The following is a 16,465-nucleotide window of genomic DNA, read 5'->3' on the forward strand; positions in this document are numbered from 1 at the left end:
ATATAGAGGTCGAGTTATTTATAGGTTTTATTGAGTTATTTTGAGTTTGTGGGTTTTGAATTTTGAGTTTTGAGTTTCGAATTTTAAGTTTTGAGTTTTGAGGCTGCAGAGTATGTGGGTAAATCAGCGTTACCGTGGAGCGGGACTATAAGTCACCCGGTTTCGGTTGATGCTAGATGCCAGTCTAACCCTTTGAGACTTCCAGGTGGAATGCCTAGGTCTGGTTGAGATGCCAGCGCTCTGATGTATAGGAACATGACGAAAGCATATGGGATCAGTTTGAGTTACGTTTACGTTTACGTTTTTCGTTAAGTTTTTGTTACGTTTAAGTTACGTTTTTGATATTTTAATTTTGAGTTTAAGTTACGTTTTGAGTTACGTTTTTGGTTTCGATCCCAGCAGTAGTCAGTTCCCGGAGAGCATCCACTAAAGGAATATCCGTACTCCGAGCCTCAATTGTTTGATTTAGAGATTAAAATGTTTATGGGGATTAATTGAATATAGAAATTTTAGTTGAGTTTGAGATGTCGTTAAGAACAGTCGAGTTTTAGATTTCAGTAAGAAGAGTTGAGTCTTAGACCTCGTAGAGGACAGTCGAGTTGGAGAGTCGCCTCTGATCACTTCAAGTGATCGGATGTGCGTATTATTGCAGCTACAGGTTAAGAGTTTAGTCTCTTACATTTTAGTTTACGTTACAGAAATGAATATAGTTATGAAGTTTATTTAAGTTAGTATAAAAAGTTACTCAGCATCGGCATTGTTTATATCAGGTATGATTTTAGTTTATTTATTCTAATTTGAGCGTTAATAATTTAGTTTTTGGTCTTGAGATCTCGGATAGTCTCGTTTATAGTAAACTTTTGTATTATAAAGAATTTAGAGTTTTGTTGATAGATTTAATTGAAATTGTTATTCGAGTCATTAAGATTTATTTATTTATTTGTTTCATTTTATAAGAATAAGGTACTATAACTTGGCTATAGCGTTGATATTGTTAGCTATATCGTTCTAGTAATTTTATATGGATTTGAGATTAAGTTTGTTAATTAAGTTTACGGTTTACTGAATAAATACCGATTTTGTTTTAATGATAAATTTTTAGTGTTGCGTATAAAATTATTACAATTATGGATCCTCTCTACCCGAACCACCCTCTCTCCACAAACCAGCACACTGAGCGACCCCGAGGTATTCCGTTGTCCTTCTGATTTTTTGGTCTTTATTTTGTTAAGTTTTCTGTATTTTCGATTTAGTTTACGTTTTAGCTAGTTTGATAATTCCTAGCGAATAAAAATTATCTAATTACGTTTGAGTTTAAGTTTGAGTTCTGATATTGGTTGAGTTTGCGTTTAAGTTTAGCTAGTTTGAGAATTCCTAGCGAATAAAAATTCTTTACGTTCCGTGTTCACTAGTTTGGTAATTCTAGTGATTAAAAATTACCTGGCGCCCTATTTTATCGAGACTAGAGACCAAGAATCGGAAAGATAACGAAGTATAATCCAGATTTTATTTTTAGAATTAAGTTTAGTTAAGTTCCCGTATACCCACCTTGAAAATTTTGGGTTATGTATGTATGTATGTATGTATGTATGTGTGTGCGCGCGCGCGTGTGTGTGTGTGCGTGTGTGTGTGTGTGTGTGTGTGTGTGTGTGTGTGTGTGTGACTGCTTCCATAGATATTGTGCAGAAGGCGCTCGCTACTCTTAAGGCACTCAGACGGTAGACTGGTCCAGCCTTTCTCCATGATTCTTGCTTCTCTAGTGCGTCCGCCCAGATAGATATTCCGTAAGTGAGCATTGATGTGACTACAGATGATAGCAGTAGTCTTCTGCTCTGCTTTGGGCCTCCGACGTTTGGCATCAGTCGTGCTAAGCTAAAAAAACCACGTCGATCGCCACCAGTCCGGTCAAAATCGGTTGATTCATTCGAGAGATATCGTGAACGAAAGAAAACCGAAAAAAGTGTTTTTTCGGAATAACTCCAAAATTCCTAGCGCGATCAATTCAAAATTTGAGATTCTTTGTGAGGCTTGAAAAACTGCGTCGAATGCTTCTAACCGCGTAAAAATCGGTTTATTCATTCAAAAGTTATTGTGGTTTAAAAATTCATAAAATAGTGTCTTATCAAATCTCTATCAGACTTTTGAGCTCGAAGAGCTTTAAAGGATAGGAAAGCAATATCTTTGAGCTCGGAGAGCTCAAAATAACCCATAAATTGTATTTTTGAGCTCGAAGAGCTTAAAAACGTCATTGGTGCAATTTTAAGCGCCTAAGTATGAAATTAGCGGGAAGTTGCAGGGATGGCCTTCAGGGTCAACCGTTTTCCTAATTTTTTTTTTAGAATTTTTTAAGGTAGCACCCTCGCCAGAGTCGTTTTCTTAGGATTTTTTTTAACTTCGGCAGATTAATATTCATATAATTCTGCGTCGATTGGCGCAATTTGAAAATTTTTGACCATTTAGTTTCAGAGATATTTAATTTCAAAGTTTGAGTTTTGAACGCTCTTTTACATTGCGGTATACGGGATATCGAAAAGTTTACCTACAAACATTTTTATATCTCAGAAACTTTTCTTAGGATTCTTTTAAAAAACTAGAGTAACGTTAACTAACAACTAAACAATTTTTTTAAAATAATTTCATTGATAATTACCACACAGTTTCAGAGAAATTTATTAATAAGTAATGAAAAATTTACCAGACTTTAGCCGAGGAGGGGATACGTTAATAAAACTGTGGCAACAACGCAAGTTTTGTGAGCCGCGAAAAAAATATGAGACGCGCATGCGCTGAAAAATTTGAAAAGTTTAATTTACTTTAGGTGTAACATTTTAGTTATTAATTTTATTTATTTCAAAAAAAGTAACAATGATTATTTTATGAAAATAAGTATTTTTCTATATTTATAAAAATTCAAAAAGTTAATAAGTTGAATATAATAATATATATTAATCTTTCATAAGTTATAAAAATAATAGTCAGATGAAATAATAAAAAAAATACTAAAATTTAAACTCCGAAAATACATCAACATAAAAAATTCACTAACTCATTTTTCTGAAAACAAAACAATATTGTCAATTATTTTTTTTCTATTTGTTATTTGCATATTTGCTAGTGATTTCTGTCGTTTTTCAAGGATTTTTTTTTATGAATCGTCCTTTATAAGTCAATTTTTCAGACATTGTAATTATATTTCCGAATAAATGTATGTAAATAAATAAATAAACGCATGTGTCAAAACAGAGGTTAATCTACAGTTAGTCCAAAACACTACAGTATAACCACTATAAAATATCTTAACGCTCACGCAGTGTTGCCAGACTTTTCAAACGATCAGTTTCTCGTTTGTGATTGGCTAAAATAAGTACATAAACAGCAAAAAGTTTTAGGCTTGTCAATAATGACTCTAAAGTATATGTACCATACACTCTAGCACAAACTTTTGACGACAGAAGTCGCGAGGGTACTACCTTAAGTTATAGAAAAATAAAAATGTCGGCTAACTTTAGTATTGTCTTTAATTTTCTATATTTATTTAAAATTTCAATTGCGCTCTAAATACGCGCGCTCTAATCCTAAACCAATAAAGACTCAGTTCATTCTTTTGATTAGTATCCTTGATAGTCACCTTAACTCAAACTTGTCGTCAATCTATTGCCAAAATTGTTAGCCAATTTGATGTGAAGAGTTTGCAAACCAAACGGTTTTAGTTAAGTTGCCTATAATATAAGTTTTTCTGCAATTTAACATCAAGACTTGCTGTACAAGTATTTTAGTCAAGTTGTAGTAAAATTTAAAGGAAGTTTAACCAAAAGTTTGGTGATAACTTGTATTCAAATTGCGGCCGTAGATTTCTGTTAATTTGTTTACAACTGTTGTACTGTAAAGAATTACCGCAAAAGTTAATGTTAATTTAACTGTAACTGCTGCAATCCAACTACATACTTCTTAAAAAAGCGTGGCTATCAGGGTACATCCTTGCGTTCAAGCCTCAGGTAATGTCAGGAAATGCTGGGCTTTAAAACTTTCAATAAATTTATTTTTAATGGTTATTATATACCAACAGAAATGTTTTTGCATCCTCTAAAAGGTTTTTTTGTATCAAAAAAATTTTTATTTGTAAAAAATTTTAAAAATTATAAGTGTAATTAAAAAAAAATATTTTTTAGTTATAATTTACTAAATGAAAAAAATCAGAAAATTAATAAACGTCGCCAATTTTAGTATTATCTTAAATTTTTATAATTACTTGAAATTTAAATTGCGCGCCAAATGCGCGCGCTTTAATTCTAAACCAATAAAAAATCAGGATTTAATTTTTTCGAACAATATCGACAATTTTTTGACGTCATCAAAGTTGCTCTCTAAAAAACTGTAAACTTAGCATCAAATTGACTCTTACCTTTTGTAGGTAATCTTGTAATCTGTCCAACAACTACCGCCATCTCTGTTCACCTTTTAAAACTACCACCTTATTACCAACTTGACTCGCCATCTAGCGTAATTCTTCCAAAACTCTTCAAAATCATCTTTTTAGCCCACGAAAAAATTTAAAAATCATTTTTCTTCTCCCTGTTATTAAATTTTTCAAAACTTCCAGATTAAATTATAAATTTTTTTTCATAATTTCCAGTTAGTTAAAACTAAATTTGTAATAAATTGCATTAATGTTTATCTATTATAATTAATGTTATTATAATTAACCAGCTGTATGACGCATAATAGTGAAATTATGCGCAAACTCCGTTACAAATAATAAAAACTAACATTAAATAGGGAGTAAACGCGTGGGATGGTTTAGTATTGATCAATTCGTGGCAGTCCATCGTGTCATGGAGGATCTACTGCAACAAATAATTCGTGAGAGTCAAAATAGTAAATTATCGAATGTGCGGAAAGCTGCGCAAGATGCATACGGTAAATTTCCTTTAATTATTCCCTTAATTAATTTTTAACAAACAAATAACTAAATTAATTAATGAATTAATTAATTTCCAAAAGATTTTATGGAAAAACAGCAAGGCCTGTTGCGAGACCCGCCGCACGAATTGCGCGCAAAGTGTCTTGCGGCAATTCAGCTATCATTGGAAACAAAAAGAAGCAAATTGGTGTCTTATGGCTTAACTGGCTTGCATGTAAGTAAAAATCCACTAATTTCTCCATTTCTAACTTAAAAACCTAGAATAATAATAATAATAACGGTTGCGGTATGCTAACTTGGCAACCGGAAGTGTTACACGGACGCGTGAATCGATAACGGGTTGATTAGCAGTGAACATACACCGCAATGACGTTTTAATTTCCTCGGAGCTTATTAAGAGCTAAAATTGATTGCTTTTCCAGAAAATTCTTAGGGATGATAGATTCCAGTCACCCTATGAGCCGGAGGATGACTCACTGTGGCTGCCGGCTCAGATGCTACACGCAATGGGCTCATTGCTGTCGCAGTCTGACGATACGCAGACGGATATGTTAAAAGTAACTAAAATTTTCCGTCCTTTAGCTATGATAGAAGCTATGAGTGATATTTTACTTAAACTTACCACCTAATTGATTGAAGGTCCTCTTGCAAGTGGCCTGCTCAGCCTATTGGACGATGAACGGCCGGCTGATTATCGCAATTTTAACTACATGCTGCGACGCATTCGAAAATGGGAACCAGGCGGTCAGAACTGCTGCTCAGGCTGCTACAAGCCAGACTTTGAGGAGCTTCTGCTTGTTTTTGGGTAAGGAAGCTAGCTTTAGGTAGCTTTAAGTAGCTTTAGTTAGCTTAAGATCAAATCTAGTGACTGGTTATTGGTTTCTAGATGAAGAATGCAGAGAAATGGACGAATACGCTAAGCAGAACAAGAATGTAAGGGAAAGAGGTGTCTCTTGCTTCAATGAAGCTCTGCCTATCCTTCAGTATATCTGCAGCAGATTGGATGAAGCTCAAAGGTAACCTTATTAATAAAGTCCACATTAGAATGAGAATTAGAATTTGATTTATTAATGCTAAGGCTTAAGCCAAATGGCAATTTTAATAGATGGTAAATAAGATTAAGAAGAGTAGATAAATAGAATTGTGGGTACGTAGAAGGATAAGCATTTGATTAACAATAGGTACCTAGTGAAAGATATCATTTTATTAGGTAATGATTCATTTGAAGGTATAATAATACAATTTGTATCGATTAGTTTAGTTACTATCTCAGATTCATAGTACACGCAGAAAAAAATTTTGTTAAAATAACCTAAGACATGTTCTAGTAACAAATGCATTTGTTAACATAGGGATAACAAATTATATGTCAAAATAACAAAATTTAGGTTGTAGCAAGTTATTGATTTGTTATAACAACAAAACAATTTGGTTACTATAGCAAAATATTTAAGTAGATTCGACAAAATAATTTAGTTAGTATAACAAATTTTTTTGTTGAAACAGCAAAATTATTCTATTAAAATAACAAATAAATTTACATTAAATGTTACATTAAATTTTATAAGAATCCGTAATTTAAAAATATGCTATAATCAGTGATATCTGATTTGGAAAATATTTTAGCAACAAATTAGTTTTGTTATTGCAATAAAATGATTTCGTTAGGACAACAAATTGATTCGGTGATTTAACAGACTGGTTTGTTAGTACAACTTGAAACATTTTGTTAATGCGATTAATGGATTTGTTACTATAACTAAACTCATTTGTTACCAGAACATATTTTTCAGTTATCCCGTCTTTTGTTATTTCAACAAAATCATTTTTATGCGTGTATATATGGGAAGTGTGGATTCCTATCGGAATCCACACACGCATAGTAACGATTTTGTTAAAATAACAAAATACGGCATAACTGAAAAATATGTTGTAACAAATGAGTATAGTTATAGCAAATCCATTATTTGCATTAACAAAATGTTTCAAGTTGTACTAAAAACCAGTTTGTTAAATCACAAAATCAATGTTGCTCTAACAAAATCATTTTGTTGCTGTCATAAAATGACTTTGTTGCTGCAATAAAATGATTTTGTTGCTCTTACGCAGTGATTTTGTTGCAATAACAAAACTAATTTGTTGCCAAAATATTTTCCAAATCTATAGCTGATTATACCATATTTTTAAATGTATTCTTATAAAATTTACTGTAACAAATTTATTTGTAACTCCAACAAATTTTCTTTGTTATTTTAATAGAATATTGCTGTTTCAACAAAAATTTCGTTGTACCAACTAAAGTATTTTGTCGAATCAACTTAAAGATTTTGCTATAGTAACAAAATTGTTTTGTTGTTATAACAAAAGACGGGATAACTGAGAAATATGTTGTAACAAATAAGTGTAGTTAAAGCAAATCCATTATTTGCATTAACAAAATGTTTCAAGTTGTACTAAAAACCAGTTTGTTAAATCACAAAATCAATTTGTTGCTCTAACAAAATTATTTTGTTGCTGTCACAAAATGACTTTGTTGCTGCAATAAAATGATTTTGTTGCTGTTACAAAGTGATTTGGTAGCAATAACAAAACTAATTTATTGCCAAAATATTTTCCAAATCTATAGCTGATTATACCATATTTTTAAATGTATTCTTATAAAATTTACTGTAACAAATTTGTTTGTTATTCCAACAAATTCTCATTGTTATTATTACAAATTCTCTTTATTACTTCAACAAATTGTCATTGTTACTTCAACAAATTTTTTTTGTTATTTTAATAGAATATTGCTGTTTCAACAAAAAAATTTGTTGTACCAACTAAAGTATTTTGTCGAATCTACTTAAAGATTTTGTTATAGTAACAAAACTGTTTTGTTATAACATATGAATAACTTGTTATAACCTAAATTTCGTTATTCTAACTTAGGTTATTTTAACAAAATTTTTTTCTGCGTTTGAACCTATTGAAATCTAATCCGTTTGATTCCACAGAAAAAAGTTTGCAACAGCCAAAAGCGGGAACACAGTAGTCTTTCTGTTAGAATGCCTGCATACGTTAATCTCATCGTTACCCCAGAAAATCCATACCAACCAGCACTTCACAACATTCTTGTGGCAGAAGTTTTGCCCCGCATTGATAGCATTCCTTGGCACCCCACGAGTGGACAAAACTTTTACATCGCGTGAGGGAAAGGACACGGAGGTGGGCAGAGGATCGGGTTACTTAGCAACGACATTGAGTTTCGATAGTCATCAAGCCAAAACAGTTTACAGGTGAGTACCACTACTAACACTAACACTCCAGTGACACACCATCACCCAAAACACTAACTAATTTCATTGCAATAGCATTGGAACCGAGTTAGTAAGACTGGTAGGATGCGTGGGGCCACTAAGACCAGTATTGGAATCAGTCTTCCATCGAATGCTTCTATATCCGCCCCCGCAACAGCGTTTGGAGTCGTTGAAGGCTTTGCGAGAGCTGCTGAGGAGTCCAAGCCGAATGGTTGACTTTGCAGGACCACTTTTGGTGGAAGAAGAGAAAACCAGCCAGCCTCAGAGCGACATGGCCTTGATGAGGCTGGTGATGGATTCTATTGAAGAATCCACCACCGCTGGACAACCGGTGCTCTACGCCAGTGTTTCCTGCGTGGTAGCTATGCTATCCGCCTTGCAGGAACTCTGCGAAGGCAAGGCTGTCAGTCATACCTACACTGGGACCATCAATGCGCTGTACGAAGACCTGGAAGCTAGTGATTACAAAGGTCCGTTGACGTATTTAAGCATGGCAAGGCTACCCAAAACCTACCGGGAGCAGCTGGAGCTGATGAACAAGACCAGTGGGTCAGAAAGTGATTCTTCAGGACATGGTCCTTCGGAAGACGGAGATTCTACTGACACAGAAGGACCCCAGAATGAATCTGATGAGGTTAATGATGACAATAGCGTCGATGAAATTGATTACGCCCTAGAAAACGAACGGGAGCGACTCCGGCTGGAGAAACTGCCCAAGTGTCTTCATGTTGGAAGACAATTTGCTGAAGAATGCAACGTGGACGTTGAGCGACACAACGCCAGGCAGTTTGTGAAGATTCTAAGGAGTGACTTGGTTCCAGTGGTTCTGAATCTTAGAAGCAACATTGAGGTTGACGAAGCGCTGCAGAATTTCGCGTCTGAGTACTGCCAAGGTGTCTTTGCTGCACAGCAGAAGCTTCAGGAGAAGGAAACTAGTGTAGACACGTGTGCCTTAATTACGATCATGAACGCTGATGGGATCTACTTGGCTACTTACGCAGCTTTGCTGCTGAATCTTAAATTAATTAGGATGCACTATTACCTTGACAGCTGCGCTGTGCCGATTAGCGAAGAGATGTTCGTGGAAGAAGTCCATGGTTCAGGAGTTTTGGTCTACTTATCTGCCACTTGGTTGTCGGAATTGTACCAGCAGATCCTAGCTTGCAATCTGTTGGAAAAATGCGGCTACAATCCAGCTTCTACGGAGAATTGTGCGTTGGTTAACATTTTAGTGGATGTGGACGGAATCAGCGGGAGCCAAAGAGGAGGACAATTGCTGGCGGATTACAGAAGATTGGAAAAGGCACAATTGTCGAGGAGCGAACCGACTCCTGAAGCGGAAGCAGGAGCTAAATTGTCGAGGAGAATTCTTACCTGTTGCTGGGGGAGTATGATGACCGTTTTAACGGCGGGTTTGAATCCTGCGAAAGAAGAAACCAATAAAGGGATCTTGAATCGGGATACTACTAGACGGGGGGTAAGAGATACTGTTGTCCTTGCTCTTGAAGGGCTTCACAAGGCAGCGACTCTGAGCAACATTCTCGGACTACAAACACGGTGTGGATCGATATTTGGTTTGTTGGCTAAAGCCGCTTGTACTGAACCAGCGATATCGAAATTGAGACGGACTAAGGATGTGTTGAGGCTTAAGTTACAGAATAGGGCGACTAATATTCACACGTCGCATGCGTTGAGCATGGAGGTGCTACTGGGGAGGGGACTGGAGCTTGGTAGTCATGGAAGCGACTGTTGGCCGCATGTTTTTACCTGTTGTTTGTATGTGAGTAAGTTGGAGCATGATTTCTTTGGTAGAAACCAGAATCTGGCACTTCCCAAACTTGCCAAAAAAGAGAAAAAAGACAGTCCAACTGAAAAGAATGACAAGAACAGGCCTAGTTTCAATATTGTTGATGAAGAAGAGACATGTGTGGATGTCTACAGCTTCCTGTCGACACCCTATACGCAGAACCCAACAACGGAGACGATTCCGGAGATAATTCAGGAGTCTAATGCTGATAACCAGTCCAACGGAATCCTTCCGGCTGATTATGCTGCGAAAATTGTCTGCGTTCTGAGTCAGCAGGTTGATAGATTGTTTGAAGATGCAGCACTGAAGCTCAATCTTAGAGCTTTGTGCTCATTCCTGACCGCATTGTGCCAAGCCAGCAAGGACCAGCTGTTCAAGACGACTGATGGCAGCAAAGACGGCAAGAAATTCTGGTGGAAGAAGTCCAAGCCAAGAGAAGAGGAGCTCAATGTCTTGCTGTTGTCCAGATTGGGTGAAGTGATGCTCAAGTGTGTCAAAAGTGGAAGGCCGTTGATCCATATCATGAGAATCTGGAGCATCCTGGGTCCCCATTTCATGGAAGCAGCTTGTCATAAAGACAGGGAGATTTCGAAGCGTGCTGTTCAGTGTATTCATGACTCAATGGCGGCGTTGTTGAACGAACAGATCGAATTGCCGCACTTTCACTTCAATGAGGCGCTTTTTAAGCCCTTTGAAAATCTCCTCTGCCTCGAACTCTGCGACGGCGATGTCCAGGACCAGATCGTCAGCTGTATTTGCGAATTCGTCGAAACTAATCGCACGGAGATTCGTTCCGGATGGCGGCCTCTTTTCGGAGCACTTCGTGTAGCTTCGGTAGGAAATTCCGAATCTGTTGAATCAGCTCCTCTTCTAGAAGTCTTCAGAGTCTTCCTATCAACTGATAACACTCTAGTATTCGCCAATGCGGCTCTAGATTGCATTCTTTGTCTCCTGAAGCACATCCGTGGAGTAGGTGACCCGGAAATTTCCGACTCAGACCCGATTTCCAATGCAGAAATACGAAAAATGCGGCTGTGTCTTGAAAGTCTCAAGTGTCTATTAAATTGCAGTGATATCCTTTCGTCAATGTATCGGATGCCAGCCTGTCCAATTTTCCACTCGGCTGCGCGGATCCAAGTGTCAACCATACCCCAATTCGTCGATCCAGTGATACCCAACTTGGAGCTGGCTAAATTCGACAAGAATTCAGAATCCATGCAAGAGATAGTCCCGGAGATATCCTTCGAGCTGTTCAACCGCATAGACAGGACCCAGACCATCACCTTGCAATCCATGGAGAAGCCCAGTGGAATCTTACGAGTTTGGTACCTGCTCATCGAAGGATTAGCCTCAGCTACAATGATCTGCCCGCGAAGATACCAACCACATACACTCGAGACACTCTTCCACTTGCTCCGTGACATTCTCAACGTTCCCGGGCCTGATTTCGCGCTCTACTGCGTCAACCACCTGCTTTTGCCAATGGTTCAAAACTGGCTTCGGATCACTTCCAAGGTCGTCCGCGGGTGGGACAATTTCGCGCCAAATTTCAAGCAGTGCTGCGGATTGACTACTGATCTGGTCGTCGATTATCTAACTCACCTGCAAGGTAAGTTATCAACCTACCAACTTCTTCAACATCTTCCAGCTTGATTCCATCTTCCAGCTTGATTCCAAGGATTCTTCCGTGTTTTTCTAGGTCCAGAAGTCACCCGAAGAGACGAACTGCTCCCGGCAACGACACTAATGCTGAAGCAGCTGCTGCTGGTCATGGCGGAGTGTGTCGTCCAGCAAACTGAGAGCATTGCAAGACTAGGCTGCGCCTGTATCAGGTAATGAAGGATATCAATGACTGTAATCAAGCTTGACATTTTGCAATTCAATAGATCTAGTCTAGATCTCGTAACCCAACACCTCAGAAAATTCTGATGCGGCTGACTCGTTCTCTAGGCACGTTCTGATCAGCAGCGGACCATTACTAACCGCTGAGCAGTGGGAAGTCTGCGGTATAGCTTGCTATCGCGCTTGCTCCAACTCCCTCCAAGAGCTCCACCAACTAACAATGGCCTTCGCACCCAGATCCGAGTCTTTCTACGGTGACCTGGCTCAGGTCAAGGTCGCTGCTCGTCGAGACGCAACTCCTGAAGAATCAGAACGACTCAGACAGCTTTCTGCTCAGGTAAGTGTCAGAAAAGGTGCCTAGTCCTTTAGAATTCTTCCAACCGTTGGAATAGATCCGCTGATGCTTTTGTTTACATACATGAAAGTGAAATAGTGAATCTAATCTGATACAGATACTCTGTTACTGTTATTATTTTGTTTGTCTTTGCTATTTGCTCTCCTCCCTTTACCGAGAATTGTATCGTCAGGTGAGCCAGCTACGCGAGGTTATGACTGCCGTCAAGAGGCAGAACGCGTCTACACTAGCAACAACCAAGTCTTATGAGGACACGATGACCATTGAGACGACACTGATTGACCAGCACACATCTTCCTACCCCGTCGGTTGTAGGCAGCACACCACACCCCCCGATTACACTAACACGTCGAACACGGGGCCCCAATGGCTCTAGCCGTTCACGGTAACTCACGTCATGGATTTTAATTTCAAAACAATCTTTTTTAATCCTTTTATGTTTTGTCTATCAGTCTTTTGTTGTTATTTTTTTCTGATTATTAACAATAACCAATACTTACTCCTATAACCAACACAACACCTGACACCCACTCATTATCCCCGTGTTAGACCGGTGGCTGGATTCCACATCAAATTCTATCCACTCAGATTCTTTCAACGAAAGAATTTTATTGTACATATGATAGACGAATCTGCCAACGGATGCTTTAAGTTAGATCGTATGCACTGCTGATAGAGGCACGTTTTACGGCAGCAGTCTATAATATTCAATAAAACAATACGAGAAGTCCTTCTCGAAGGACTTCTTAAGCACGGTAACACATTAAAATCCATGGCTTGAGTCCATGGCCACTGTAAGGTCGAAGTCCATACCATTCTGGATTAATGCTTGTAGTACGCACACACGATCACATATTATCACAGCCGCCTACGGAAACAACCTTTGTTCCAGGCTGGCTACACGCAGAATAGTTTAAATCCTACCTTTAAATCCTCGTAAAATTGCATCCACACACTAACAAACCCAAAAAATACCAAATCTTAGGCTCTAGACTGATTGTCCCTTTGTCTAGGTGTTCCTGATGGCGGAGCAGCGCTCAGAGCCGACTTATACCGACGATCGGTCATACGTATTCCTGCTTTACCCGCCGTCGGTAGCGTCGAGCCTCAACCCAGATTTGTACATAGTAAGAGTCCAATTACGAACGATGGTCGTAGGGCTGTTGGTCCATCAAATGCTGCTGCATTGCATCGCCAGTGTCCTGCTCCAAGGATCAGTTGGCTCCATTTCAAGGTTTCTACCTCCTAACCCATTAAAATCCACCCAGAACCTAAAAACCAATTCTGTTCCAGCTTCTGCAACATGAGTGCAACATCACCAGTGTCTCCCAAACCGCCTGAAGGCAAGCGCAGACTCACCAGACACATAGAGACCTTCTTAGCAGCCCTGGACCTTTCATTTTCCGCAGCAGTGAAGTTTGACTCCCGTCCAGGGCTTAAGTTTCTCGTCCAGAAGGTTGCGAATCTAGAACAGCCCGCCAATTTGTACCAACAAGCTGGCGCTGCCTGGACCATCAAGATTCTGACGCTCTTCGAATTGTGTCTTGAAGAAATTATCGATACTGGAGCTGATCTTGAAGTAATCAAAGCTCTGATAAGCCAGAATCACAATCAGGAGAGTAATACCCAATTGGTCAAATTAGTTAAGCAATTGAAGAGTACCTTCGATTCCCTTTGCAATAATTACGTTGATGTGGTGCTGAATCGTGATGGCTGGCATTCAGTTGCTGATGGATTCGCTGATAGGAAAATCTTCTTATTGGTAGCGCAGCCTGATGATTTTCCAGAGATTACTGGCAAGGAACCTCTGGAGCGTTTTCCGCTGGATAAACCAGAAAAGACCAATGAGACAATGTCACAAATGGAGGATCCTTTAGAGCGGAAAGAAGACTATAGGTCTCTAAAGCTCTTTGATTTAGCAAATGATTATTATATGGAGTCTGGTCCGGAATCTGAAAGCGACTCTGATGAATCCAAGCCTTCTTCCAGGCCCAGGTCTCCAAAGAAACTGGTCTACAGAGGCTCCAGTGAGTGTGTCTTTTCTGGTGACCAAGATGAAGGAAATTCTAGTGAATCTAACCAAGAATTTGATCCAGCGAAGCTGGATCAAGATGATGATGATAATGGTAAAGAAGAATTGGAGTCTAATACAGATGTTAGCATAGATGGCAGTCAAACTGCTTCAAGATTAGAAGCTTTGGACTCAGATGACCTTGACTTACCTTTGAATTCTAAAGATTTTAACCTAGAACGACGACTGAGGCTAAGCGACGACTGTCTTTCTAGAACTTCAAGAGGATTTGTTAGTTCTGATGAATCTTACAGGTCAAAATCGCTAGTGGAGCTCCACCGGGCTTCCAAATTTTCAGAATTAACAATAACAGACTCATCGGAAGCTAACAATAATAAAATTGGTGAAAATACACAAGAAGTCCTTGATGATAACGTTGATGACCTGCTGCGTGATTATGAAAGAAGTAGAAGAGGCTTCAGGATCAATCCGTTCTTGTGCGAGGACAATGGCAACATTGAGGGCAGGAATATTTCTAAGGATTGCGAAGCTCATAGGCGTGCTTGGGCTGAGACGCTCTCTGCTGCGTTGGAATGGACTCTTGCTCTACCGGTAAGTTAGAAATAATTAATTGCAGTTTTACCGACTGATGGTAATTTTTGGTTAATTGTGGTATTGGTTGCAGGACGATCAGCTGAAGCCTTTGCTACCGGTGGTAGTAGGGGGGGTTAGGACTCTGACCAAGTTTGCGGTGGATCCAAATCTTAAAATGAAGATCTCGTCGCTGTTCTACAGGATTGTTGTTCTTTATGGCTTGACAAATAATTAGACTTTGATATATTTATTATGCTTAGGTGTAAGCAGTTGTAAACTGGTTATTGGTTATAAGATACATATATGTGTGAATTATGGTTATGATTATGATTAGGCAATTTTAAATGTTGATAATACTATTGCTGATGATGATGATGATGATGATGATGATGATGATGATGATATGTAAATGCTATGTGTGTAAGTTGGCTGGAGGATCTTAATAATATTTTTTGATGGCCAATGCTGGCTTTTAAAATTGGTGTATTGTAAATTATATTTAAACAAAGAGATTGACAATATTAAATTAAATGGTTTTGAGAAATTTGGGGTTTTATTTATTATGTACCTTTTTTTAAATTGTTTTGGTAATTTGGCTAAAAGCTTTTGAAGGATTTGGACAGTTTAAATTTGTTGAGAGTAATTTAAAATCATTCATGACTGCGCAAATTAACATTTAAATAGATTCAGATCATTGAAAAGTGTCCAAAAATTTTCAAAGAAGCTTCAATGATTGTCCAAATTTGTATAAAAGTGTTTAAGTTATGATTACAATTATCCAAATTCCACTAAGATCATTTTAAACCATCAAAAATTGAATATGCACCATCAAAAAAGTCAGAAAAGGCTTCTGTAGTTGTCCAAAAATTCTCTATTCATGATTTTTATCGTTCAAATTTATGTAGCGTTGGATGAAATTGTCCATAAGCTTCCAAATTGACATTACAATAATCTAGCATTGTCCAAAATTGTTGAAAATTACTTAGCTGAATCAATATAACTTCAATAATTGTCCAAATTTGTTTAAAAGTGTTTAAGTAATCATTATAATCATCAAATTTTGTCTAAAATAATTGAAAACACTTTTGAAAATCAATTAAATTCGTTTAAAATGTCCAAATAACCTCGACAATTGTCTAAAAATGTAAAATTATCAAAAACACTATCTAAAATCGCCTTAAACGGTCCAAAATTATTAAGACGAGTCAAAATAATTTCAAAAATCGGCCATATTAGACCAAAAATGTTTAAATAACAATTTTGACTCCAAAAATGTCAAATTATCAAAAACACTGTCTAAAGTCGCTGAAAATTGTTTGAAATTACTGAGAAAAGTCAAAATAATTCCAATAATCGTCCAAATTAGTCCAAAAATCTCCAAATAACTATTCCAATTTTCTAAAAATGTAAAATTATCAAAAAAAACTGTCTAAAGTCACCCAAAATTGTTCAAAGTTACTTACATAAGTCTGAATAATTTCAATAATTGTCCAAGTTAGTTCAAAATGTCCAAATAACTATTCTAACTTTCTAAAAAATGTCAAATTTATTTTAATAATCGTTCAAATTAGTCCAAAATCTCCAAATGACTATTCCAACTTTCCAAAAATGTCAAATAGACACCATCTAAAGATAC

General features: G+C 37.4%; 1 protein-coding gene across 1 annotated transcript; it reads left to right on the top strand.

Moving 5' to 3' along the window:
• Window positions 1-4,766: 4,766 nt before the first annotated feature.
• On the top strand, window positions 4,767-15,373 carry LOC123269596 (brefeldin A-inhibited guanine nucleotide-exchange protein 3). Its single transcript, XM_044735430.1, has 12 exons — window positions 4,767-4,917; window positions 5,002-5,135; window positions 5,344-5,478; window positions 5,561-5,726; window positions 5,808-5,937; window positions 7,918-8,199; window positions 8,275-11,636; window positions 11,727-11,859; window positions 11,978-12,206; window positions 13,238-13,458; window positions 13,518-14,847; window positions 14,921-15,373. Exons 1-12 carry the CDS (start codon window positions 4,833-4,835, stop codon window positions 15,062-15,064), a joined length of 6,351 nt encoding a protein of 2,116 aa, XP_044591365.1. The 5' UTR covers window positions 4,767-4,832; the 3' UTR covers window positions 15,065-15,373.
• The last annotated feature ends 1,092 nt before the right edge of the window (window positions 15,374-16,465 follow it).

The sequence above is a fragment of the Cotesia glomerata genome, linkage group LG7 (assembly GCF_020080835.1).
Source record: "Cotesia glomerata isolate CgM1 linkage group LG7, MPM_Cglom_v2.3, whole genome shotgun sequence".
Taxonomy (NCBI): Eukaryota; Metazoa; Arthropoda; class Insecta; order Hymenoptera; family Braconidae; genus Cotesia; species Cotesia glomerata.

Bases quoted from the DNA above. Each gene is read 5' to 3' on its own strand.
- LOC123269596 (XM_044735430.1), top strand. From the start codon at position 4,833: ATGGAGGATCTACTGCAACAAATAATTCGTGAGAGTCAAAATAGTAAA. The intron at 5,938-7,917 runs GTAACCTTATTA...TTGATTCCACAG, and splicing joins AGATTGGATGAAGCTCAAAG to AAAAAAGTTTGCAACAGCCA. The intron at 8,200-8,274 runs GTGAGTACCACT...TCATTGCAATAG, and splicing joins CAAGCCAAAACAGTTTACAG to CATTGGAACCGAGTTAGTAA.